This window comes from Mus pahari, chromosome 2 (assembly GCF_900095145.1).
Source record: "Mus pahari chromosome 2, PAHARI_EIJ_v1.1, whole genome shotgun sequence".
Lineage (NCBI taxonomy): Eukaryota > Metazoa > Chordata > Mammalia > Rodentia > Muridae > Mus > Mus pahari.
This window is the reverse complement of record NC_034591.1, coordinates 179981-207011: the sequence shown is the minus strand read 5'-3', so window position 1 is coordinate 207011 and position 27031 is coordinate 179981. Positions and strand designations below refer to the sequence as shown.

General features: G+C 42.9%; 1 protein-coding gene and 1 non-coding gene across 3 annotated transcripts in view; both read right to left on the bottom strand.

The window, feature by feature from the left end:
- Window positions 1–20940, bottom strand: part of Cdk6 (cyclin dependent kinase 6) — a 178791-nt gene extending 157851 nt beyond the window's left edge. Inside the window, exons 1-2 of one of the 2 annotated variants that reach the window (XM_029535610.1) lie at window positions 20864–20940; window positions 17834–18322 (exon numbers count right to left, since the gene is read on the bottom strand). In XM_029535610.1, coding sequence (XP_029391470.1) covers window positions 17834–18066 — 233 coding nt within the window. In that variant the 5' untranslated portion in view covers window positions 18067–18322; window positions 20864–20940. Of the gene's footprint in view, window positions 1–17833; window positions 18323–18470; window positions 18552–20863 lie in introns of those variants that run through there. The other variant, XM_021190849.2, reaches the window with a different exon arrangement.
- On the bottom strand, window positions 14413–14531 carry LOC115063427. Its single transcript, XR_003843306.1, has one exon. It is a non-coding gene; the product is annotated as a 5S ribosomal RNA (ribosomal RNA).
- Window positions 20941–27031: the final 6091 nt, after the last annotated feature.

The following is a 27031-nucleotide window of genomic DNA, read 5'->3' as shown; positions in this document are numbered from 1 at the left end:
GGCCAAGTCTACTTCCTTGAGCTGAGAATTTAAGAACACACAGTATCTGGTGCTGTGCTCAATAGAATAGTTTATCCTAGTACCAATTAATCAAAAGCAGAGAGGAAAAAAAAAAAGATGGCACATTTCTTCTCCGTCGTCTTTTTTTTTTTTTTTTTTTTTTTAATTTAAATTTGATTCTGAGAAAGCCTCAGCTTGGACCAAAGTCATCTGATGCCATTAGCCAGCTTGGCTGGAAAGGGAAACCAGGAAGTGCTGACTCATCTAGAGCATACACCTCCCAACTGTCAGCACTTCTGTTGCCAGATTCAAAGGTGAGCCTTCTTCCTCTGACCTGCCTCACTCTTCTGATTCTCACTTGCTGACTGCACACTATAGAGTGCTGAATGCAGGCCCAACACCTTTAGAGTACCAGATGGCCTATACACATCTAATGAAACAAACTGTCTACCGAATACAGAATACATAATACACAAAATACAGAATACAGAATATATAGTCTCCACGTGTACACATATATACCCAATTATTTTCCATACTCCATATACACATACATACAGGAAGTCGATGCCAGTCCATAATCAATAGAATAAATACACTAAGGAGTACTCAGATCTTCTAGCTTTAAAACAGGTCTGCATGTGGGAGATAGCCATTTGGCACAGGGTCTGACCCAGGCTGCAGGCTCTGACAAGGAGCCATTCTCTTCAGTGCAAGCTACGACTGTTTATGTGTTAAGAGACCCTGGGTGCAATCGCCAGGACCGAAAATGTATGACAAAAATACGTGACAAAAATAATTTATCAAAATTAAATTATTATACCCGTAGTTTTCAGCAACAGACCAGGAAACGGCATCTGCCTCAAAAACGCGGTATACCTGTATCAGTGGGCAGTTTATATTCACTTAATTAGCAAACCCTTCAAGAATCCAATCCAAATGATCCTTGAATGACTAAAATGCTTGCAACATTAGAAAAGTGGATAGAAAATAATACCCTAGAGTAAAGATGTGTGTTCTAGAAATGTAAATTCTGACTTTACCTGTAAAATGAGAGTGATAATCCTAATCTAGCGATGTGTGTTCTAGAAATGTAAATTCTGACTTTACCTGTAAAATGAGAGTGATAATCCTAATCTAGCGATGTGTGTTCTAGAAATGTAAATTCTGACTTTACCTGTAAAATGAGAGTGATAATCCTAATCTAGCATGCTTTCTTGTTGCTGTAAGAGCGGTACTGAAATGGACAATAGTCAAGGTAGAAACAAAATGAGGCATTTAGTAGGGGTGTGTATGGAGGACATCTGACTGACTCTGCTTCTCGCCATGTAGCCCAGGCTACTTCTGAATTCCAGATTTGCCCCCCAAAACAGTGCTAAAATTGCAGGCTTACATCATCATACCTGGTCTTCATTATATAGTTGTTGTTGTTAGTAGTACTAGTATTTTTTAGTATACACACGCACACGCACACACACGAGTTTAGCCTGCATGTATGCGTGTGCAGCATATGAATGCCAAAATGGTCGTGAGCTTGGAATTGAACTTGGGTTCTCTGGAAGAGTAGCCAGTGTTCTCAACCGCTTGCACAATCGTCTCTCCAGCCCCATTATATAATTTTTGAAAAATAAAAATCTGGATCTTCGCCTAACTCCTATGCATTTCATTAAACACGCTCAATAATTTTGGTGGACTTGAATCAGTGCTTGTTGCTCAGGCTATGAGCAACACAAGGAAACCTGGGATGAGAAAGATTTCACTACTGCTGCACTATGCAAAAGTGCAGTTCTTCATAAAAGCAGTTACATACAGTGGGGGGGGGGGGAACGCCACCAGAACACTGTGCTAAGGGGAGAAGGCAGCAGCCATGCAACTCGTTCCTTGTGAAGAATAAAGCCCCTTACTCCAGAAACCTAACGTGTTCTATCCCATGGCTACGGAGACCGAATGTGTATTCCCTAGAGCGAGTAATCTGCACCTCAGAGAGAGAAGGCTCAGAATGTGTTACGGTCGTACAGAATCGAAATGTGAATCCACACATCTGATCTCCACTCCTGGGCAATCAATAGTAGTCAGTGATGGAACAATAGCATTGTCTGTTATTGCCAGGGCTTCTTACATTCTCCCCAACCTTTTCATGCATTTCCACACTCACATGTATGAACTGGGACGCCCTTCACAGGAGCACAGTTTTTATAAGAACAACTTGCTCGGCTTGCCTAGAGATACGAATGTCTCACTCAATTATTTTCCATCATGCATGCATGCATACATATGAAGATGACCGACAATCAACGGGATAGATTCTGAACTATTATACTAATGATCCATCACAACATCCAGCCTGAGAACAGGTCTGCAGCTGGGAGAGAGGTATCGAACGCAGGCTGTGACAAGGGACAAGTGTCTTCAGTTTAAGCTACAACCAAACTCTCAACCTGGATCTGTTATTCAAACATTTTCCAGGCTTCCCCCAACAGTGGCAGAGAAAGCCAATGTGTTTCATAGTCATTTGAGATCTGGGATCTTAGTACTATGTAAAAATGGGACAGAGTGTCTGTCTATAAGGACTCTGAACGTTAAACTGCTTTAGAGTGGCAATGTATACCTGCCAGAACCCACTTATTTATCAGAATCACCAAGTAAGCCATCATGCAAAGGAGAAGGAGGTGAGAGAATCAAGGATGCATCAAGCTGGGAGAGGAGGAGAGGCAGAATCAATCCTGCAACACTGCTTGCCTCTAAAAAAACCAAACCGCATCAAGGCTTCCTTCACTCAAGCCGTTGGTCCTGCTCCTCCCAGCCTCTCCTACTTATCTAAGCACACCGAGGACATTCCCGACTCTTCCTGCCAAGTTAAAATGAAAACGGTCCCAGTCTAGAAATGATTGAGGTGGTTTTTCTTTAATCAAATTAGAGCGGCCAAATGTTCCTTTCAAAGGTAACTGTCTACCCTGCAGCTGTATGCAAACTACCACATCAAATGTGAGGGGGGAAATAGCAATAGAATTGTGAACTGAGCGGGCTGTGGAGACGGGAGACAAAGGCGTCACTGCCACTCAGAAGTACATTCCCAGGGAGCTTCCAGAAATGTGCTGACTTCACAAACTCCCAACAAAGTACTGAAACTTCCAGTATAGAATTAGCTATTTTAGGGAGGCGAGATCGTAGGGAGGGGGAATTCCCCTTTATAAACAGCGAGGCAGCAATAGATACCTTGAGTCATTTACGCTGGCGACCAAAGCCTAAACGAGAAACGTTGAAAGACTGGCTGAGACTTCACTGAGAAAGAAAGGCCTAGATTTCTCACTTCCCATCTCCACCAAAAACACAGCACAGTGAGTAAACCTGGGGACACCACAAGCTGCAGTTGAGTTGGTAATGATCTGCCTGCATGCAGAATTTATTCTTTTAAATCATCAGACACGGGAAATTCCTGCAGTGAATTAATGTATAGTTAATTATGTCTCTTAAGTTTTCTAGTTTTGTTTCCCTTAGGAAAAAAAAAAATCAGTTGGCCAACATCCCCAAGATGATGTCATGTTGTCTCTCACGTGTTAGTTACAGCTGTTGGCTTGGAGACACACTCATCGTGTGAGACCTACCATATGACAAGGAGTTCAGACAGCTAGGTGCAATGGGCATTAACAGGATGAGACAATGCTTGTTCCAGAAGAGAATACCGTCTCTCATGTTATAAAAAAAGGTGGGCTACACAGGGCAAGCACAGGGCTCTTGGGAACCACCTACGCCTGAGAGGCTGCTCTTAGCTACTCTGCTCCTGGTAAAGTTGGTGGACGCCTTCCTTGGTCCACCCTTCCTCCAACATACCAAATTTAGGAAGTGCTACACTGAGAGAAATGTCCTTCGAGGACCATGCAGTCCTCAAGCTATGACGGTTCTTCACTCATTAAAGCAGCCAATGGAACTGCAAAGGGGCACTGTCTGCCTCCAACCTCTCTCAGACAGCTTTTAAGTGAAAGAAAGAAAGCCAGCTACAGGAATGAACACACGCACACACGCGCACTGCCTACTAGAGTTCAGTGAACGTTCTAGATCGGCGAAGAGATAATGACCTCCAACGTGAAAAATAGATAAATTGAGTATTGAGGAAATAATTTTAGTTGTGAATACGTTTAATCCCTTCATTTCAAAATCATTATAATCTTATCTATTTTAATGCGTACGTAATATTGTACCTATAGCTATACCTTGTAAGTCAGTAAATCTCAGTGCCGTGCTCATATTTTTACTGGAAGGAGTCCAGTGTTCTAGAACATGCTGTGACAGAGCTGTGGAGGAAGCAGGAAGTAGAGTCAGAGCCAGGAGGCGCAATGGGGGAAAGGAGCAAGAAGAGCAAGCAGCTCAGAGTCAGCTGACACCTGATCACAGAGCTGGTCAGGGTCCCCACTGCCACCCTCACATTCAGCACCGTGAAGGGAAAGACCACACGACAGTCCTTGAATTCTACTGTGCAGCTTAACAGTTGGTTTTCTCATTGACCCCAAAGCAAATTCTCCAAACCGTACTCTCACCCCTAATTTCCTACTCTTGATAAGTTTCTCAGAAATGGACTCAGAAGCCAACACTAGCAGGGAGGAAAAGGTCCATTTAGTAGCTGTACTAGCTACCGAGGCTTTATTGAAATTGAATGTAGAGTGGCAGGGAGGTGGCTTGCTGTGTGAGGACCAGAGTTCAGATGCCCAGCGGCCATGTAAAAGCTGGACAGGCATGACAATCCTCTGTCATCCTAGTTCCCCCAAGTGAGTTGGTCTGCTAGGCTAGCCAGAATCGACTAGCTCTGGGTTGGTTGAGGAAGTCTGTCTCAGGAGATAACAGGGGCAAGCAACTGAAGATGCTGCCCCAAATCAACCTTATCCACCCCTACACTTGAAATGTGTGCACCCCCACACATGTATGACATAAAGCACATATGTGCAAACATACATGAACACACATATCCCACATGGGTGCACAAAGATACACACAAGATAGATACACACACACACACACACACACACACACACGCCAACACTCTTAGAGGAACACAACAAAAGTCAGCATTTTATCAATGTACTATTCATAATGTTTGACCTTCAACATAAAAATGTTAGGTAGATGTATAGGAAAATGTGGGCTGTGATTAAGAGGAAAATCAGTCCTCAGAGGTAGATTCAGAAGTGACACCATTTATGGAGGAGCAAAGACACTAAAAATATTATTATCTGAATGTACTATAATATGATTATAAATATATTATAATCGTATTCAAAAGACTTAAAGGGACCACAACTAAGTCAAGGAAAAAAATGATGAGTAGTTATCAAGTCAAACTCTCTGGAAGACCAAACTGTTATTGAATTAAAACCATACAGAATATTTCCTAATTAAAAATAATTTAATTAGAATGAAAAACATTTGTAAAATTCTCTGTTTGGTAATTTAAAAATCTACAGGCCAAAAAAGTTATAAATATTAGATATTCTGAATGGAATGAAATGAAACTATGATATATTAAAATTTGTAGGGAGCAAATAAAGTGACATAAATGCCTACATTAAACTATTGCTATTTTAAGGTAATAATTTAAAAAAAAAGACAACTAAGTATTAAAAGGAAGGCAATAACAAATAAATGCCAAAGAGAAAAACAAGACAAAGCAATGAAAGAAGAGACCAGGTAAAAGGAAAGAAGTTGACAATAAAAGAACAACATCAATAACAACTACCCACAGAAGAACAACAAGAAAGGAGAAAGTAAAAATTACTAACATCAGGAATGAAAGAAGGGATCACAGACAATGAAAAGAAAAAAAGAGTAAAAACCACCAAACTCAAATCCTAGATGGAATACACACATTACACAAACCCTTAGAGAACACATATTACAAGATATGAGTCATCCTATGGCAACTTACAGCCATTGGCAAAGCTGACTTTTGTTTGTTTTGTTTTTGCTTTTGTTTTTGTTTTTCGAGACAGGGTTTCTCTGTGTAGCCCTGGCTGTCCTGGAACTCACTCTGTAGACCAGGCTGACCTCGAACTCAGAAATTCGCCTGCCTTTGCCTCCCAAGTGCTGGGTTAAAGGCATGCGTCACCATGCCCGGCTCTGACTTTCTAGTTCACAGCAAATTAGGAGGACTCATGCTACCAATTTAAGGATGGAAACTTCACACATTACCAAAAGAAACAATATAGCCAGTTTGGAAAAATTTATCAAGTTTCTTTAAAAAATGAAGCACACTTTTGTTATGCCTATCAGCAACCCACTTCTAGATGTTTGTACCAGAAACAAAAACATATGTACATGTCCTATCACTGTAAAGATCTATTTGTGAGAAATCATAAAAGCATCTCTCAGACTAGCCCCATTGTGGGAACAACACAAATTCACAAATTGACCACTGACCTGTGAATGAATAAACAAATTGTGGTAAAATCAAGTGAAGTGAAAGAATGAACTACTAATAGAGTCAACAGCATGAATGAATCTTTAAAATATTGTCCACAAAAGCAAAAACGCAAACAAAACCACACTGCTGCCACCATTACAACACACACACACACACACACACACACACACACACACACCCTGTTCCTCTATTCCATAGGTAAGGAAATCAAGAAAGGGACAAGCAGACAACAATAGGAAGAAAAGTTGCCAGGGGTTCAAGAAGGGGAGGCTACTGACTGGCAAGGCCTGAAAGGGGAGTATTTTAGATCTTGATTATTTTGGCATTCACATCTCATGGGATACTTAGCCAGCTCAGTGAAATAAAACAGAATGAAGAGAGCACCACACTTAGGGTATTTCTGAAGGACATGGATTATGAGAGGCAAAAACAACAATAAAAACACCAAGGCAATCATAAACTCCAGGAAAAAAAAAATGGTACAAGAAAGTCATCCCTTGGATTAAATGTACAGTAAAATAGGACATAGTTTAAACGCATAATGCAGAACAAGAACTATCCGAAGGAAGGACTACAAAGGTCTTGATGAATTACAAAGTTTAACTTCTACAGAAGAAAACAGAACCACCCAACTCTTTGGTCCTGTGCTGAACTCTCCATATAGGTATAATTAGTGTAAGCATTTTCCTGGCATTCAGATTCCACAGATGAACTTTACATGATGCAGGGACGAAGAGAACGTAAGTATTTAGCAACCAATAAGCACTGTGTTGTCAAAGGGGCTGCAGAGTAGACAGAAGTTAGTTAGAGTCTCACTTCTTACTAAACCAGAGTATACGTTAACAAACCTGTAGCTTTGGGATGCTGTTCAAAATTATTATATGGAATAAAAATATAAAATCAAAAACAAAAAGCAACAGTTGAAGGAAATTCAATTCTCATCTTTGGACTAGGAAGCTCAAAGATAGTGTCTCACATTTAATATTAATTATATAGAACTAGCATATTACCTAGATTTATGGAGGATGTGGTCACCAGCACCAACATCACTGTTCACAGATGTGTATGGAGAGCTGCATGTACATTAGGGGAGCATTATTTTTGGTTTATTTTGGAATCCTAGCAACAACTTCCTTCCTCTGTAAATCCTGCTATTTGAACTTGAGAAACATACTTGGCAAATGATTGGGGAGGGCAGGTTTTGGTTTTTGTTTTGTTTGTTTTATTTTTGTTTTTCTACTGTTTTTCCTTCCTTTCTTACTAAAAAATATGTCTATAGCTGATCATGACCAACTGACAGAACAGCCCACTAGCAAATCAAAGAAGAAGATGAATGTGATCCTACCACGAAAAGTACTCCTATGACTTGATCCCTTGAGCATCAACATATAAGAGAACAGATACAGCCATTTATGCAAGGGTTTAAGAGGTTACATTAACCATAGGAAACCTATACCAATCATTTTATAAAAATTCTTAGTCCAGACATATGAAACTGTCATGTTTCCTCCAAAATATCTAAATCAAATCTGAGGCGGGGAAAAGATCACTCACAGTAAAGACCATTATCATCTACTATTATTGACACAAAGTTATGGTATCAGAATTCACAAGGGAAGTGCCTCAAAGCGTCACCTGCTTGCCAGTCATTACAACATTATTAAACAGCTCCTGCTTCCTACCACCAATCTACTGCCACGGACTCAACCGCATACTATCATGATCATTAGACTGACTCGTCCTAAAGAAATGTAAAGCTCTTGATAGAAAAACAAAATGTCCACGGAAATTTGGTGTTAATTTTCATTTTATGATCAATGACCTTATTTGAAAAGGGTAAGATTTTTTTCAGTTTATCTACCCACTCATTAACTTCACAACCATATAACAAAATACTTGCAGGATGCTGGTCTGCGCATAGGAGGTAATGCAGTGACAGACAGGGGACGATTCTTGCCCTCTTGGAAACCTATGCTAATGGCAAGCCCGCAGGACACATTCATTCTTATAAGCAATAACAGAGTGGGCAATGTTAACAATGTAGCCATTTAACAACAGTTAAAATAAGGTCCTCAAGAAAAACAATCAATGTGATTTATTCCTCTACAGAACTCTGGGAAAGACACTCTTGACTTTATTACTCAAATATGCATTGACTGCAGAGTTCCAGCAACATCGCAGAATTTTCTACTCCTTTAAGATCCCATGCCACATCTGGGAACTTGAGATCTAGTTGCTAGCCCAGATTCTTTCCTTCTTCCTCAACTTAACATGCACCAGAGTTCTCTATCTTCTCTCCGTTCAGTGTGTGTGCGCAGTCTTTTCAGACACATAGTTCCATCCTAGACCAGTCTCCACCTGTCTAATGATGGATTCAGCTCTTTATTTTATTAAACCAAGTAAAAAAATGTACCATGTTTTCCATAAATGTGTTTCTCTTGATTCATCTCGAAAGACAGAAGCCAGCCAGGCGGCCGGCCAGCCAGCCGGCCTTCTTTCCACAGGGTCTCCTGCAGGCCAGGTTGGTCTTGAACTTGCTACGTAGCAGAGACTTGCTTTGAACTTCCAATCTCTTTCATCCACCTCTGTTAGGATTATATAGGTATGTGCCACTCTGCCCTGATGGGGTCTAGACCTGGGATTTGTACCAATGGATTCAATCACATACAGATCTTGATGAGATCACCATTATCAGTCCAAGGCAGTCAGAGTAGAGAGAAGCAAAGAGTAAAACTCTTAAAAGAAAAAAAAAGAAAAACCAGTCTGTGTATCCCTGATCCCAGCCGGCACCAGTGGTAGTTTAAAAACCCAGAAGTTCATTAAGTTCCCAAAGTTAAAATCATTTAGAACGACTAGCAGGATGTTATGATTTTTGTGAACTAGTGTGTAAAAAATGTTATTTCAAAGCTCAGCAGCTAAGTCACATATTCTCCATTCACAATTAGCTCTATGAGACCCTTCACCCAACCTTTCAACTATGTATGTCTTGGTTCTTAAAAGCTCAACAAGAAAAGAATCCAATTTTACCTTTCCTAAGTATTTTTCAAAAACAATTTTTATAGAGGGTCGGGATGAATTTAAAAAAAGAAAGAAAGAAAAAAAAAAAAAAACATTGAAAACTTCCAAGTTGCGATCGCTAGGTCTCATAATTTCCACTAATTTATTAAAGAATAATATATTGCTTGAGGCCAGCAAGATGACTCAGCAGTGAAGAGTATTTATCCTTCCTGCAGATGACTCGGGTCCGATTCCCAGCACCCACACTGCGGCCCACACCCATCTGTGAATTCTGGTTCTGGAGGATCTAATACACTCACGGCTTCCAGAGGCAGCAGCAGGATGCACATGGTGCACTGACATACATGTAAATGACACACAGGTTTAAAAAAAAAAAAAAAACTACACATATAAAATACGTCTAAAAATTATAATAAGTAAATAAAAATACATTTCTTAAACTTGGTACCCGAAGTTTAAAGACCTACCCTTGAAATAGACTTTGGTTCTTCTTGTTCTGTTGTAAATAAGTGGTGACATTCCTGTTCAAGACTTGCATGCCTTTTAAAACCAAGAGCATGCTGGGAAAAGTAAGTGTTTTATACTAACCATTAGAAACATCCACCAGAAAGGTTGTGATAGATTAGCAGTCAAGCAAGGGAGAAAGAAGAAAAAAAAGGCTTGCTGGAAACCCTGTGGAGCGTCTGAGCTCCTTGCTCCTCCTACTGACTGAAGCACAGTGCAAAACAGCCGAGTGTCATGAAGCAGCTATTCCACAGACTCAGAAAACAAGCGGAGGAGCTCAAGTGTGTGACCCGAAATGAGTAAACCCGTCTGCGATTTTACCATTTGAAAGAGGTGGGGGGGGGGGATGTGATGGTAGCTGCTGCCAGCCCCGATGGTCTGTGTTCAGTTCCTGGAACCCACATGGCAGAAGGAGAGAACCACATGTATCTCCTCTACATGCGCACGTGTGAGTGTCCATCACATACACCGAGGGAAATATAAGTGGATACGTGTGAAAACGACCTAAACGTGAGGTGGCGAGCAAAGAGTGGAGGTGATCTCTTCTAAAACCCAGAACACAAAGGAAATCAAAGCCCTGTTTGTGAGATCTCAGGAGGGTCGATAGACCCTCACATGGGAAAAAAAAATTCCACCAACAGACTGGGTCACCCAGATGCAGTGGCGAGTAAATGCAACATCAATTTCCAATGCAGATTAAAAATTATATTTTACCATAACACTGAATCCATTCATGCTGTCATATGGGGTGGGAGAGCCATGAAAATACATACTAGCTACTAGCAGTTCATTTGTGTACACTGCAGTTTCTGCCATGAAATTTTATATATATATATATATATATGCTTGAGGGCAAGAATTGGTTTGGCTAATAATTCCCATTTTTGTACCGTTTGACCTTTTAATAGTTTCATCCTATCATGTCAACCCACCAACGTCCAAAGTGTAGGAATAGCCTCCTTCTTTATTGTTGAGAATGTCACCCAAGAGACATTATTAATTTACTCAAGATCACACAGCTAGTTAAGTAGAGGGGGTTGGGAAAAGAATCGAAGTCTCCCGCTCCCAGTCCGTGAGAGCTACACTTCCTACTATCAGGAACAAGTCTAAGCACATCCAATCAAAAACCACCGGTCACAACGACCCTTCAAAATGTCATTCATCATCACCTGCCTGACCAATTTTGGGAGACATTTCAGCACGTGATAGCTGTGTGGATCCCATTTCAACAGGGATACTCAGTAAACACTTGCTCAGTGCTAGAAACCCTACCTTCTTCTCAGACATCATCATCTATGGCTGAGAAAATTATCAACTCAACTCTTTTATTTAACTCTCTTTCACATGGCCTTTCCTTAACACCCCTTTCCTATGACACCACTGATTTGCTATAGATTCATTTTCTTGCCACAGAATATATGTGGTCACCAGACACTCTCTGCCTCAGGAAGCCCACAACTAGGATTACTTGAGGAGGATCCCTGTGTTTTATGTAGCAGTTAATGTAAGAGAATAAACATATTCTAACTGCCATGCCAGTTGTCAAGGAAGGCATGTATCTAGGAAGAGGGGTTATTAAAGAGTGCACCAACAAAACGGTGTGAAACCCTGGCCCTGAAACACAGGGAGCACTGCAGGATGTGTGCAGGGAGGAGCTCCAAGCCCACAATCTGAGGTTAACTCCAAGTCAAGTCAAAAAAACAGATGTCAGAAGGGCATCTCCAGGAACTGGAAAGGTCTGATTGTCCACAAATAACAGGAGCACAAACTGCACATAAAAATACCACAAAAGAAAATATCAATAGTGAAGAGAAATAAGGGTAGTCAAGAAACATTTAAAATGTTATTATGCATCTGAAGGTCTTAATAGACTTCATATATGCCTATAATACAGTTAATACACTCACTTCTTTCAATATCAATGTTAACCCAAAATATCTGCAAAAACATGATTGTGCTTTCTATTACTGTTGATTGTTGAGTATGTTTCTGAATAAGTGAAATATAGCAGGTTAGGTCAAGCACCCCAAGCACTGGCTACTCTTCCAGAGGACCCAGGTTTGATTACCCAGCACCCACATTAAAGCTAACAAGCGTCTGGAACTCCAGATTACAATAGGAAACTCCTTTTACAATAGGAAAACGCTGCCTATTGGTTTATTGGTTCAAATGTGCAATAGGCTAATTATAAATAAATGGATTTCCAGGGAAGTATGTTAAAACTGCAACTGTTATTAAATGAAATCTAAATGAGAAAAAAAAATTAAGGCATATTTGATATGTAAATTGAGAACAAATATTCTGGTATAATGAGAGATTCATTCACTTTTGTCCAAAACACGGGAACACCAAAGTTATCTTATCTACTAAACACTACTAAGACAGGAATGTAAAAAATTAAAGAAGGGAGAAAAAAAATGTTTTCAAAAGGAAATCTTTGGAGATTGGTGTGCTGCAAACGAGACTTTCTAACCACACTCCTGGTAGACATAAATACTGGCAACTGACAACTGCTCAACTGTCAAGAGTTCTAAACAATGGGTCTGAAATAAACTGGAAGCATTATTTTTTTAAAACAAGGCTCTATCTCCATGGATACTCGTTGGCCTGAGTCTTAAACAAGAAGAAAACCACAAGAATTATTCAGTTGTGTATGTTTCCTTTTTACAGACCTCGCTGCTCCTTGACTCCACAGCGAGGTTCCGTGATTTCCAAGATGATATACTTACACAAAGGAATACAACCACAGAGCTAAAACCTCATCGTTACTAATTGCAACTACGGGAAGAGAGAGAGCAGAGTGTCAATGTGTAAAAATGTCTGTTTACTCAACAGCTCTGAGGACTGCAACTTTTCAAGAACCCAGAGAAGTAAAAAACACACAGACTTTACACACTGCAGTTTAAATGCTGGCCTGACCCTATTTTCACTGAAGCAAGCACCCCCAACAGATTATTCACCCACAAAATAACATTTTTATTAATGAGGGCTCTCATGAATCAAGACCTCTGAAAACCTGGCCTTACAATTTACAATAAAATATAAATATATGATATTCTTAAAGTCACACTTCTCTTCTTTTATACTTACACATTGCCAAGAACTTTAAGCAGAGAAAATGAGAAGCATTTCCTTAAATAACCGCAACGCTACAAATCTTAATTTTTCTTTGCCTTTAAAACAGTGACTAAATACTCTAATAATAACTTAATGTGCTCAAAACATTTATGGATTACAACCTTATCTTCTGACAGGCAATCACCATGGCATCAGAGCTAATCCTTGAATTTGAAGCATTTTTATTGCTACTTAACAAACTTACAGTTTGGGGCAACTTACAGTTTGGGGCATCTCACTGCACTGAATAGGACCACATATCAGTTTTCTGTTGACCCTGATATTCCTTCACTGACAGCAGAATTGTTTGAGAAGCCAACCGGTGACCCAGGTGTCTTTCCTACAACTAGTTTTTAGAAAAGAGGTCTCTCCTCAACAGTTGCTGAAATAAATGGAGCTCAAGTGTTCGCACATGTTAGTGACATGTTAAGGCCTTTTTATAGAGGTCAACTTGTGTGTCTGCAAGGGAAAATTGAGCCTGTATATATTGAGTAACTCTGACTAGTGTTTTGCGCGTCTCATCTACCCAATTGGCAAATTCCTGTAACTAAACTGTCACAAGCATAAGCGGCTTTATAAACCTGGGCAGGTTAACTGAGGGAAGTAATAACTGAAATAAAGAGGAGATGGTCTCCTGAAGCTCATGCTGGATTCGAACTTGCCAAGCAGCTGGAATGACCCTGACCTTCTGCATCTCCTTCCTCCCGAGTTCTGGTACTACGAGCATGCAACACCATGCCTTGCTTAGACAAATACATTTTAAAAGAGGTGATTTTTTTAAAAAGAAAGGAAAAAAGGAAGGAAAGAAGGAAGCCAGCAAGCTAGCCAGGTGTGGTAGGCAGATCTCTGAGTTAGAGCCTTGCCTACAGACAGAGTTTCAGGACAGCCAGAGCTACGCAGAGTAACCTTGTCTCAGATAAAAACAAAACAAAACAAAACAAAAACCAGAAACAAACAAGAGACAGTTCAGAAGCGTAGCAATTCCCTCTGACTCATTCATTTCCCTACCCTGTTTCTTTTTTCTAGAAGCTGTCCAGCACATAGTAGGCCCTCAATATATACTTGGTGCACAAACTGCTGATAAAACAAGTTTTACTCCAACTCAGTGTCTTGGTTCAGGATTGCAAACAGAACTCACCTATGGAATGGAAACATTCCAGCCGTACAGTCTTATTCTGACAAAGGCTCCAGAACTCAAGATTACGAACCGTAAAACTAGAGCAAATCTGTGTGCAGGACACTATTGGCTCATCAAGCCTGGGACGCACCAGGTAAGAAAGAATATGAAGTCGCTGGTGCTTTGCAAGCCTGGGGGTGGGGTTCACACCAACAAAAATAAGTCTGCCTTTTTTTTTTTTAAAAGCCTACAGCACCCGGTATTCCCAGGCAGTCTCCCATCCAAATACTAACCAGGCCCGACCCTGCTTAGCTTCCGAGATCAGACGAGATCGGGCGCATTCAGGGTGGTATGGCCGTAGACATGTCTGCCTTTCTGATAAATCCATCAAAATTAAGTCTTAAAACTTTGAAAAAACTAATATGTTTATTGTGCTCCTTCAAGCTTAGAGGCTTAACTACATGTGGGTAGGGACTGTAATTATGATCAATTACTTATGGCTCAAAGGCACTTAAAAAAGCATCTGCTCTTTTAAGCAATCTTTAAAAACCCAGGCTTATGAATAAAAAACTTACCCCAGGAAAAACAACAAATTACAGGTTCAGGGGCTCAGTTTTGACATTCTCCCTTGGAAGGAAAAGAACTGTCGCTTATCCTTGATTTCCTAAGACTGTCCCTAAATACACAAACCTCTAAAGTAAGAATTTCTAGTTTAGCCACATATGTCATTGGGGGCAGGAGTGGCAGATGGGTAGTGGAGAAAACTAGGAAGAAAACCAAAAGTAACAGAGGTGGGGGCTTGTGAGGATGATGTTATTAGTTAAACATAGGGTTATTTCACTAATCTCATGGTATAGTCGATCAATTGCCTTTGCTGACAAATTCAGGGTATGGGTGCCCAAGTAGCTTCTTGGTCCCTGTTGTGTAATAGTCTCCTCCAAGATTAAAACATCCCATCTGACAGGAAGCTCCTTAAGCAGGAAAGTAAACAATTCAGAATAGGGTTTCAGGAAGTCCCTGAAACCAAGCAGATTCACTAGTCTCCTCCCTGCCATATAAGCAAATAAGAGATGAGTGTCCCTCTCAGAAGAGCAGAGTTACATCTGCAAATGACTCAGAAAACAGATGAAACGCAGAAACCAGCCTAGCTGCCTAGAAGAGACTGAAACCAACGGAGGTCCCTGGAAGGCTCAGTCTCCAATCTGGTGAGCTGACTGCAAGTGTGGAGTGTGCTCTAGGCTCTCAGCTTTGTGAGCTGTCACCCATGCTGGGGTGGGCTTCAATGACACAGGTCTTCTGCCCTTGTACATAAGCCCTCTCCCATATTCATATTAAAATCCCCCAATAAAACTCACCAAGCTGGACTTGGGTGGTATGTGTGTTCTGATCTGTTGTGGGCTCCCTATCTGAGATGAGCCTGATACGTCTCCCCAGGAAATGTTGTTACACAAGTCCTGCTGTGTCTAAACAGGAATCTGATTTGTTCTGTAAAAATGTCAGAGAATTATGCCTTCCTGGGAACCTGTTCTAGGCCACGGATCTGATAATCTCATATCCGGTGCCTGAAGTACCTTTAAGTTTAGGGTTTTTTCACCTGTGCTCTTGCTTTATCCTCACAACAATAAGTAGGCAGGTGTCATAAGAGGTAAAATAAATTTGGAAAGCATATCTTCTTTTTGCTTATAAGCAGATGCTCCTGAATTCACAATTCAAAATCCCACTGTGGGATCAACTAAAAGCTATCTAAAGACACACCAGTCACAAGAGGATAGATAAAACAGGAGAACAGGGTGAGCTAGCTAGCCAAAACTCTTCTGCTACAGGAACTTGTATTGAACTGCACTCAATGAATAGGTTATACAAGAGTGTTTGTTTGGAAGAATGCTACTTCTTATTTACATATATGATTATTACCTTTTATCTGGACACCCCACAGGTTAACAGACAAATGAAATTTGATACTAAATTCTAATGTTGAAATTCATCCTTTGCTACAGCTGTAGTGATCCTCTAGGGTAGTGAGTGACTCAGAGCCAGCAAGGCACCTTTCAGGATCACAGACCTCTCTGAAGAGCAAGACACGGAAAGACAGACAGACAGACAGACAGACAGACGGTAATCCACTTTTAGTAAAACCTGACTTTCTAGAAGACTCATTCTCCCTCGTCTCATTATCTTTTGCTGTCACACCCCATATAGCCCTGCCACCCAACTAAAGTGTAGGTACAATGGGGGTCCTTTATTTACATTGGTTTTACTTATTCATGTAGTATGATTCACATGTGAGTCTGACTATATTGGGAACAAAGTGCTAGCAAACAAAACAAAACAAAACAAAAACCAAAAGACAAACAAACAAACTGAAAAAAACAAAACAAAACAAAACAAAAGGAACACCCAGTCTAGCAGAGGAGTTAAAAGCCCTTTAACAACCACCCCCCAGGGAGACTCTGTAGACTCTTGAGTCCTACAGGGCTTGGTATTTCAAAGGTCAGTCTTGGGTCTCTCCTTTTTGATGACTAATGTTACATTGTTTGACTTTCTACAAAAATATTTAGCTGTGCTTATTTACATAATTTCATCCCCAGGGCATACAGTAGGCACATATTTGTTGTAAGGAATCCCTACAGGAATGAGGAGACAGGATGAAGACGCCAAGATCATCCCTCTAAAAAGAAGAGCTGAGAATGTTAACTCATCACCTAATTTGTAGAAAAGTCTGCGCATTCCCTTTTAACTTCCAGCTATGCATCTGTTTAAAAAAAGAGAATGATAAAAAGCACAAGGGGGAAATCCCAGCATCTTCAAGAAAACACCATTATCTTCAATCACAGCAGCGTTGGTTAGGAATGCCTCCCACCCACCTGCACAGCTCTTCCAGGGAAAACAGAGGCTTTAGAATCTAAAGCGCAGACTCACATCTAACCTCTGAGAGAGGCATTCTAAGTCAGATCGTACCGGTCCACAGATACTAAATGATACAATCTGAAAACCATTTGAGAAGCAATCGCCCTCCACCCTACCACCCACTCTCCCTCCCTTTCTTTTCTCAGACAGGGTCTTTTGTAGCTCAGGAGGGTCTTGAACTCTGGATCTTCCTGGTTCAGTGTTCCCAGTACCCAGCCTTGAAAGACATTTTTCAAACAATGTTTAACACTAGGCGTCAGAGTCGAAACTTGTGAACTTCTAAGACCATCAGAAGTCATTCTACAACTATAAAAAAAAAAGTCACCACTGTGGGTGTGATTGGCAAACACATTCTAACATATTTCTGCATTTTCCTAAACTTTATTTACATTATGCTCCACCCTTCAAGTTTTCTTCTAATTATCTGCAAGCTGGATAACTATCTCACTCTGTCTCTCAAAAATCCCCCCGCGGACGGGAAACCTTAAGTAAGGACTGGAGGGACGTTTCTGGGGTTGTCTGGTTTTGTCCCTAAAAGACACCCAACGCCCCCGGATCCCTTGGGGGCACGCAGAGCGAGAGCTCTTCAGAATAGCTTGGCTGCCGGGAAGCCACCGCAGGTCTCTTTTTCTGCCCTGTCTAGCGAGGTCACCAGTTTTATCTGGGGAAACTCAACTCTTTAACTTTAGTTGGGCCACCAGCCGCCCCTTGCCCAGCACCTTCCCGGACCCCATAGCCAGCCAGGACTCCCGGCTCACCTGACCACGTTGGGGTGCTCGAAGGTCTCCAGGTGCCTCAGCACCGCCACCTCGCGGATGGTGGAGAGCGGCATGCCCTCCTCGCTGGTCTGCACTCGCACGCGCTTCAGAGCCACGAAGCGGCCGCCGTTCTTCAGGTCGCGGGCCTTGAACACCTTCCCGTAGGCGCCTTCGCCGATCTCCGCCACGCACTCATACTGCTGGTCGGCGCGACTCAGGCTGTCCTTCTCCATGCTGGCTGCAGGCTGCCGGCGCGGCACAGTGTAACCCGGGTGCGCACTCGTTGTCTTACACGCCTCAGGGACGCCCGGAGTCGGACTCGCGGCCGCCGGGCTAGACGGACCGACCTTCTCGCCCGCGGGCGCAAGCCGGGCGCAGCCGCCGCGAAACCCCGCCTAGCCGAGTCGCCGCGCCGCCGCCGCAGGAGAGCGCCGATCCCTCCTCTTCCCCCTCCGCAGCGATTACATAGTCTGCCCACAATCTCTGCACCTAGGAGGAGGAGACCGGAGGACAAGGAGAAAGTGTGATCAGACTGCCCGGGAGACTTCCACCGGGTTCCACCAGCTCCCCTCCTCCTCCCCTCTACTCGCCCTGGCTGCCTAAATCGGCCGGGTTTCTCGGAGAAAAACCAAGTTACTTTTCTTCCCCAGCAGGGCTCGTGCAGTCTTCGCGAGGAAGAGGTTGCTGGGGCCCCTCGGGGATGAGCGCCGCGCGGGACGCAGCGGGACGAGAGGGGGCGTGCCGAGCAGCCCAGAGTGTGCCGGGAGCGCGGGGGAGGGGAGGCGCCGGGCGCGTCAATGTCACGGCTCAATATTTATACCTATATCGTTGTTCTCCGCTGCCCTCCCTGACTCCGGGGGCCTGGACGTGCGGGGTACGGGGCGACCTGGGGGACTTCGGAAGCTGGCGTGAAAGCACCGGGGGGTTCACCCGTGTGGGACCGCAGAACGGGGTTGGGGTTCCTAGGATCCTGTAACCCGATGCTGCGAGTATGCGAGTAGGGGTGGTCAGACATCTGCTCGGAAATTGCTTCCTTTCTTTCTACTTTCAGTTTTTCTACCGGGAGACATTTGAAAGGGACTCGCTCTCACAAATGGTCTTTGGAGTATGGCAAAGCTTAGTGGGAGACGAAATTCTGCCTCCGACTCGGAGGACCTCCCTGGTGGAGACTCTGGGAGGACAGACCATCTGGTAGGGGAGGGCTGGGGCTACTAAAGGTGGGAGAGCGAGGGGCCCTAGAAGGGGAGAAGTGTCGTACCCCCCCCCCCACACACACACACTAAGATCCCAAGGGTGTGGGAAAGGCAGGTCCGTCACACTTTCGCTTGTCCTGTCCTGAAAAAGTAACTTCGGCACTTAGCTAGCTAACCGGGACTGGTCCTTAAGTTTTCAACCCGTGCTAAAGCAACCGCCCTTACGACGGTGGGGGTGGGGGACAGTAAACATAGGTCTCCCGGGTGCGAGAAGGGGCTGCCCTTCTGTCGAGACTTCCGAACCCCCGCCCGGTTTCCTGGGCTGCTGAATGTCGGTAGCCGAGAGACAGTCGCTCTGTTCTCCAAAGGCTGGAGGCTAGGTCCCACGCGCGGTCGGGCGCCCCCTCCCCGTACAGTTGTTTAGGGATGACCGAGTGAGCCTTCCTGTCCCACGGCGGCCTTAATCTGAGCTGGACCTTGTTCCACCACAGCCGCGTGTCCGGAACGGTCGGCATGCGTTTACCTGCCCCGCACCCCTCCTCCCCCGCTCTCTCTTCTGCCTGGAATTAAAGAACACATGGCGCGACCCCCGCTGGGTGCAAGCATAGTACCGCCCGGACGAGGCAGAGCCACTCCCGGCTCCTTTGAGAACTTTCCTAAAAAGCTGCGGAAAGACCCTCTAGCCCTCGCCTGGGGTCCGAGCCAGGTCGAGGGCCACACAGGTAGCGGGAGCAACGGCCTTGGCGCCCGCCCTCCCCCCTCTGGCCGTGTCCAGCCCAGGCTCCCGGAGGGGGCAGCCGTCCCACCCCCGCGGGCCTACAACCCCCGGACCGGAGCGGCGGTGCCTCGCCCCCTCCCCTCCTCCACTTTTTTGTTGTTGTTGTTGCTTTCCCACGCTGGCTGAATGTGACTTGACCCCATTTCAAAAAAGTTTGACATAGTGCTTCAACATTTCCGCATTCCTCCGCGACTACAAAGGCTGCAGCCGCCTCCTTCTGCTTTCTGTCTCTGCTCTCTGTCTTCGCACTCAATGAAATCCTTCATGAGCCTCTCCCGAAGCCTTGCCAAACGCCGCAAGGGTCGCCACCAGCGCAGCGAGGGGAGGCCGCCCGCGGGACCGCGACCCGCGCGTGTGCGCAAACGCAGATGCGCCCGCGCAGATACGCCCACGTGCACAGGGACGAGTGCGCCGCCGAGCCCCGGGCTGCTCCTGCCCAGGGTGTGCATTTGAACTGCAAAGCTTTAAATAAGAAAAGTAAACTTGGGGCGTGAAGCAAGAATGCACGCTTGCGGGGCTTCAACCCCGGTGGGCTGTGTGCACTACTCCGTGCATAACGCGCCTGAGGGGTCGCCAGCAGGAAGCCTGGGCGAACGTTTTACTCTTTAGTTGGGAAGATGGGGCCCATACCCACACCCCTCGGGAGGCTACAGAGGGAACTTGCACAGGGGAAATAAACGTGGGGGTGCGGAAACATATTCTCCAGCACGGAATCCCACCCAGGCGGTGCACGTTCAACTTTAAATGCAACTGTCCAAGTAGAGTCAGTTTGGGGAAGCTCGATGAAAAGTGAACGTATGGGTATTTTACGCACGATATCTGTTCAAGCTGGCATAGGACCCTGGTGTCGGGGTGTCCCCGCTGTGGGAGGTTCCTCTCGAGACCTCTAGCTCCCCCCAGTTGGCCCCCATAACCTACCCAGTCTCAACTCCTAAGGGGTTAACCCAAACGGATTCCGAGGGACCACACAGCCCCCAAAACCCGGTACTCTCATCCACCCCGATCCTCGCCGGGGACCCCCGCCCCTCAGCCCACCCACGCGAGCCCGTGGCCCCTTACCTACGGTTCAGGGCCTCCTGCGAAGCTGGAGTGTCTGTCTGCCCCCGCACGTGTTCGCCCCGCGGAGCAGGTAACTGACTAAGGCAGCCCAGGCGAGCGGCGCTCTGCGGGCAGGGGGTGGGCACAGCGGCGGAGGGCGGAGGGACGGCGGAGTGCGCCGCCCGCGGGGCAGCCGGGGAGGCTCGGGGGCCTCGGGGCTCTGGCCGCGGCTGGGGGCCCGAGTGGAGGACAGCGGGGTGGGGACCTGCGAGCCTCGGGGCCCGAGACCCACCCGGAGGCGAGGGTGCAAATTAAAGCCTCCCCAAGCAAGCGAGCGAGGCCGGGCCCTGGCTGTGCTCCCCAGTGATCGGCTCAGAACTGGGGGCCCGGAGGGCGGGGGAGAGTTAAATGAAAATTTCCGGTTCTCACTGCAACCACTCTAGTGGGGGAATCTCGCGACTTAAAATAAGTGGCGTGAAAGGGATCCAGTGGGATGCAGCGTCGGGGGTCTGCAGGGTTTCGACACCTAAGGTCCCCCAGAGTTAGGGTGTTGACAGGGTGAGGCGGGGAAGGGGGGGCGGCTATCAGTCTGATGAGGACAGATGAAAACAAAATAAAGCGACAGTACTTATGGGGGTTCCGTGGGGTGGTAGATAACATTTTCCTACACACAAAAATCGGACCTTATTGAGGAGTGGGGTGTGGTGGAGGAAGAAGATTGGCAGGATGCCGTGCAGAAAAGAAAATGCCAATCTGTCCAAGCGCTTTTCACTTTCAGCTTGAGCTACATTTGTTTTGTTTTCTCTCACTTCCTTTCTGCCTCACAAAGCCCTATCTTTTCCTTTTTGGACAGAGGCTACAGTTTGGGAATGGCCAAGCACACTTGTGGTTAACGATCTATTTGAAGGGGCTGGCGGGGTCACAGTTATTAAGTGGTTAGAAACTGTTGAGGGCTCACTAAGGTATTTCTGGAGACCTAAAAAGATTCAATTTCAGTATTAAAAATTACTGCAAAATAACAGACACGTGCACACATAAAGAAGAGTGCTTAATTTAAGTGCTTTATTGGGGACTTTGAAATTTGGACCTTTGTAAGAATGTCTCTTTTACCTGAGGGGGAAAAAAAATGGATGCAGCTACTTTAGGTGAGAATGAGAATTTTGGTGAAGGGGAGGAAAAGTCTTCAAGACTTTCTACAAGGAGTAAAAGAAAGCAGCTGCCTTTGAAAATAATTCTGTTTTCCCCAAATCGGTATCTGTAGATTTCAAAACTTTTAAACATCTTAGAGAGAGAGAGAGAGAGAGAGAGAGAGAGAGAGAGAGAGAGAGAGAGAGAACAGGAGGGGCAATTTCTGTACTTTGTAGAAAAATCAATAAAATTCTGTTTAAATTGGAAATATTGCTTGTAAGATTTTTTTTATATTAGACCATGTTACTAATTTCACCATAGGACTTTTTTTTCCTTTTTAAAATTAATTCTGTTGCAATATGAAGCAAGGCTAAAGGAATAAAAGTTGCTGTAGAAAACTGCAAACAGTTTTTTTTTTACTATAGATGCATTATAGTAATTTTTTAAAATAATAAAATGGAGTAATGATGTGCTTTTAAACTTAATTTATAAAACACATTTTATGTTTGAGCGCGTCTTCTAAAATAAAACCCAGTTTCTGAGCAAATTTTATTTATGGTTTCAGACATATCACATACACAAAGAAAATTATTAGATTTTATACTTATAAAAGCATCACTGCCAATCACTAGGCTCTTAGCTGAAGATACACGTGAGAGCCTCCCCATTTTGATGACTGTTCACACTTAGCAATGCTTTTTAAAACAATTTATTTGCTGGTAATTAATATGCTTATCTTATCTAAAAATAATAGTCAATAAATAGCTGCAGGAACAAGCACATGGTGTCATGCATTCATTTAAGTAAATAATTTATTCAAAAAATAGTAAGTGGCAAATAGCTTATAACAGAAGAGTGTTTATTCTATACTGTGTAGTATTTGTAATTATGGTGTTAGAAAACAACTGTTCCTCACCAGATGAGAAATGTCATGGTTTAGATTACAAGATCACTTGGGCAATGTAAAACACACACACACACACACACACACACAAAACCGATGAAGCTGACTGTACCAGATTTCACCTCTCTCGGTGTCCTTTTTGTCTTCTGCTACAACTTATGTTTTATGTTAATTTAGCATTGTGTACTTTCCCTGGTTATGGTTCACATTAAGTAGGAGCTGGTTAAAAATTCAAACCCAAAGAAGAGTTACAATGGCTTGCATTAAAATAATAAACTACAAGGTTGTTTTTGTTTATGGATAACTTCCTCTGTGGGCAGCAGGCTATCATAACAAAATTTGTGCAAAGTTTACAAACTGAACCAAAGTCCGACTCCTTTGTTGAATGTCCTTCACATGAAAACACAGCATTCAAGACTCATGGCTGGACCCAGTGTTTTTATACTTATACTGCCTGTCATATTCCACAGTTGCAAATCAAAATCATCTTTGTGAATTTCTTAGAATTCATGAATTTATCTCTAAACTGGGAGTTTAGTGTTACATAAAGGATATATGTCATGTAGGAGGAATTTTATGTCAAATTGTGTAACTTTTTGTTTTCCCTTGAATAAAAATTAAAACTTATGAAGTTCTAATGTACAATTTTTAACTTGTTGAAGAAATTAGTAATTTTTTTTAAAAAAAATAGAAGTAACAGACTGTGTGATTGTAAGCAAACCCTGGTTTATGACAGGTTTCAGAGTTGTAAACTATCTTTTCAGAAACTTGGAAATGTGGTCTTGTGATTCATTTCACAATTATTTTAATTGAAGCTCCATATAAATTTATTTCTGTCTATAAAACTCACCTATTTGCTATTTAGATAACAGCATTTCTAGTTTAACAGCTTTGGAATGGATCACTTTTTAACCCAATTTGTATACATATGTGAAGGTTATCTATTTTTGTTAAATTATTACCAGGAAGAACTTACTTCTTATTAGAAACAATATAATACAACACAGCACGTTTCAATGCATTCGTCTTCTTGCTTAGGACATTTCCAAGGTATTTTCTTAAGTTCTTCCTTCAAATGTAAAATTTGGAGTTTACTAAATATTTTAAGAAGAATAATTTCTTTTACCAATTTTTTAAACTGAGAAATTCTGAACTTGAAATAATTTTAAAATCCAAGCTATTAACTAAATACATTTGGTTGATGTAGAAATTACTTGGATTTTTTTTTCTCTTTTTACTGTAACACTTGATCCAATGCATTGCATTTGAACACTTTAACTTGGAAAGATTTTCATATTTGCTAGGAAGAGGGGAAAACATAACAGGTAGTAGTTTATGAATTTTAAGGAAGAACACCCCAGACATTATTCTCTTTGGGAGTGTTCTGTTTTCATGGTTCTACAACCCTGTAGTTACCTTTATGCAGCGTGTTAGCACTATATTCAATTTGTATACTTGTCTCTTCCAATTTTAATTTTTTTGATAGGCACCAATATCACCCCTTTCCTTTCTGTGTATGTGCCTATAATATTATTGGCATATTGTTATTACGTGCTCCAGACATGTTCCTAAGATCCTTTCACCACCCATATTAGACAGCTAGGCTATCTGAAAAATAATTATGAAAATACACTTAGAAGATATGACGATCACACTGAAAATGCATACATGTCATTTTTCTGTTTATACTGACAGTTTTCACTAACTTAATTATCTGAAACTCGACTGAAAAAAAAAAAATGTGGCCTAACGATTGTGTCTCTCCATATGCTTTTGGTTGAGCTAACAGGCATGTGGCTCTGATGTAGCATCTTCAGATGCAGCAGAAAAGGTCCAGCCCAGCAGATACAGCATGATGAAGTGGGATGTGGGAAGTAGGAAGAGAAACAAAGAAGCCACCCAGGAAGAAAGGTCTGTGAATGGCTTGGCAGCAGGGGCAAAGGAAGGAGGCGCATGCTGAGGTTGTGGGGCCAAGAGATACAGCTCTGGTGCTCTAGGTATGGTGTATCCAGGCAACCCCATTCTTTCAAAGTGAATGGAACTCTGTGCCTCTTCTATTCTGCAATTAAATCCCCCTTATTAAATAAGACTGCATAGAGTGTGTATCCATATTCATGCGACTTATATTGTGTTGTCTTAGTTTGGATTTTTCCTGGAAATAATATAGAATAGAATTTGTTGCAAAACTGTCGGAATGCCAGGCAGACAGAACACAATAAGCAGTTGGTGGTGCAAGGATTTTTTTTTTTTTTTTTTTAACACAGATAGAGGAGAGAATCTGGTTTTAAAGGATCAGCCTTTAATTATTTGTTTGAAACTAAGTGTGGCAAATGAGTCAACCATCACAAATAAAACGTGATAAATGGCAGTAGTATACCCAGAACCAGCCTACGGAGGGCTGGAGATCTCAGGTGAGCACAGGAAGTTTTCAAGGCATCATGAAGCATATCTACCTTTAGGGGATGTGACATATCTGCAAACTGTTAGAAATGCTGCACAGAGATGCCCTTTCAGAATGTGTGGAGGAAGGAGCTGTCTGCGCCTCTGTCTTCTTGTTTTCCGCCCCATCGGCCATGTGCCTGCTCTGAGATCTTCCTCAGATGAGCAAGGAAATAAACTTGTTCAAACTTCTTCATGGGGCTGTAACCCAGTTCCCAGCTACCGTGCCTGGCAAGGAGTTTATATAATTTTGCCTACTGAAAAAGTAGCTTTGTATCTTTTTTTTTTTTTTGGTTTTTCGAGACAGGGTTTCTCTGTCAGGTTTTCTCAGGTTTTCCCTGGCTGTCCTGGAACTCACTCTGTAGACCAGGCTGGCCTCGAACTCAGAAATCTGCCTGCCTCTGTCTCCCGAGTGCTGGGATTAAAGGCGTGTGCCACCACGCCCGGCAGCTTTGTATCTTTTATTCTCTCTTCTTCAGGACAGCTTCTGTTTTCTTAGGGAAATATATGAGAAGAAAAAAAATTAAATTTAATACCACGGAGGGCTCTAAGAAAATCTAAGGAGCATTACGTTGATTTCAGGACCTCAGAAACCCATTATTCTGCCTGCCGTCCCTTTCCTTTTTTAGCCCTCTTCCCTGAGTCCCGCCATCCTTTCAAAGCTTAGCTCCTCCTGAAAATCTTTGACATTCCCTCACTTAGACGATACCTTTTTGATCAACCCCCTTGAAGACATTTGCCTTCTATGACACTAAAAACTTGATGCTCTGTGGTTTACCACATAGAGCCCTAGAGCATCCACCTTGTCTTGACAAGCCTCTGCCTTCTGATTTTGTCTTGGCCATGGTAGGTATCCAATGGATGCAGCCATGTGCAGCCATGGTTCCTGTGAGCTTGTTACCAGATCAAGCAGGCACAAAACAGGCTGGAATAGTTACAGCATATCTACAGTGACATTTGAAACATCAGGAACCAACATCGTACATTCTTACACAGAAAAAAGAACCAGGTTCCCCTGCTACTTGGAGGTGATATAAATAAGTTTTACAGTTTTTAGTCATTGAAACATTCTTATCTAAAAGGTAATGGTTTTAGATAAATGTCTCCATTCTCTGGCCCTCAAAATTGCAACCAAACTATTTTTTTATTAAAAAAAAAAAAAGCTCATATTAAATCCGAAAGTAAATCAGCTACTATATAGCTCAGAACCTGTAAATACTGCTGATTTTATTTGCCAATAATGTGGCTATAGAAAATCCAAAAATCTAGACTCTTTGACTTCACAATCAGCAACCATCTGTTTTTATTCCTAAATCTTCCTTCTTCTGTAATAGTCACTGTACCCCCTAGGGACCAATCATTTAACCTTGCTGGTCTCCATTGACTTTATCCAGCCGGCTTTGCTAATCATTCGGGAAGATTAAAATGAAAATAGTTGGGAGAAAGGAAACAAACATTTTTGAAGAGAATGTACAGAGGTGTGATGTAGGTCCCTGTCTGGGTACCAGAAGACCTGAAACTAAATCTGAAATTGACCACAGTTCAATCTGGAGTTGACCACACGTATGTCACCTAGCCTTCAGATCCTTGTTAGTAGGAGACGATAGCAAGAAGGATTTCTTTAGTTAATGTAGCTTGAAAGTACCATGTTCCTCTCCAGCGTGTTAACACATGACACGTTGTCATTCCTCATCCATTTTTTTTTTTTTTTTTTTTTT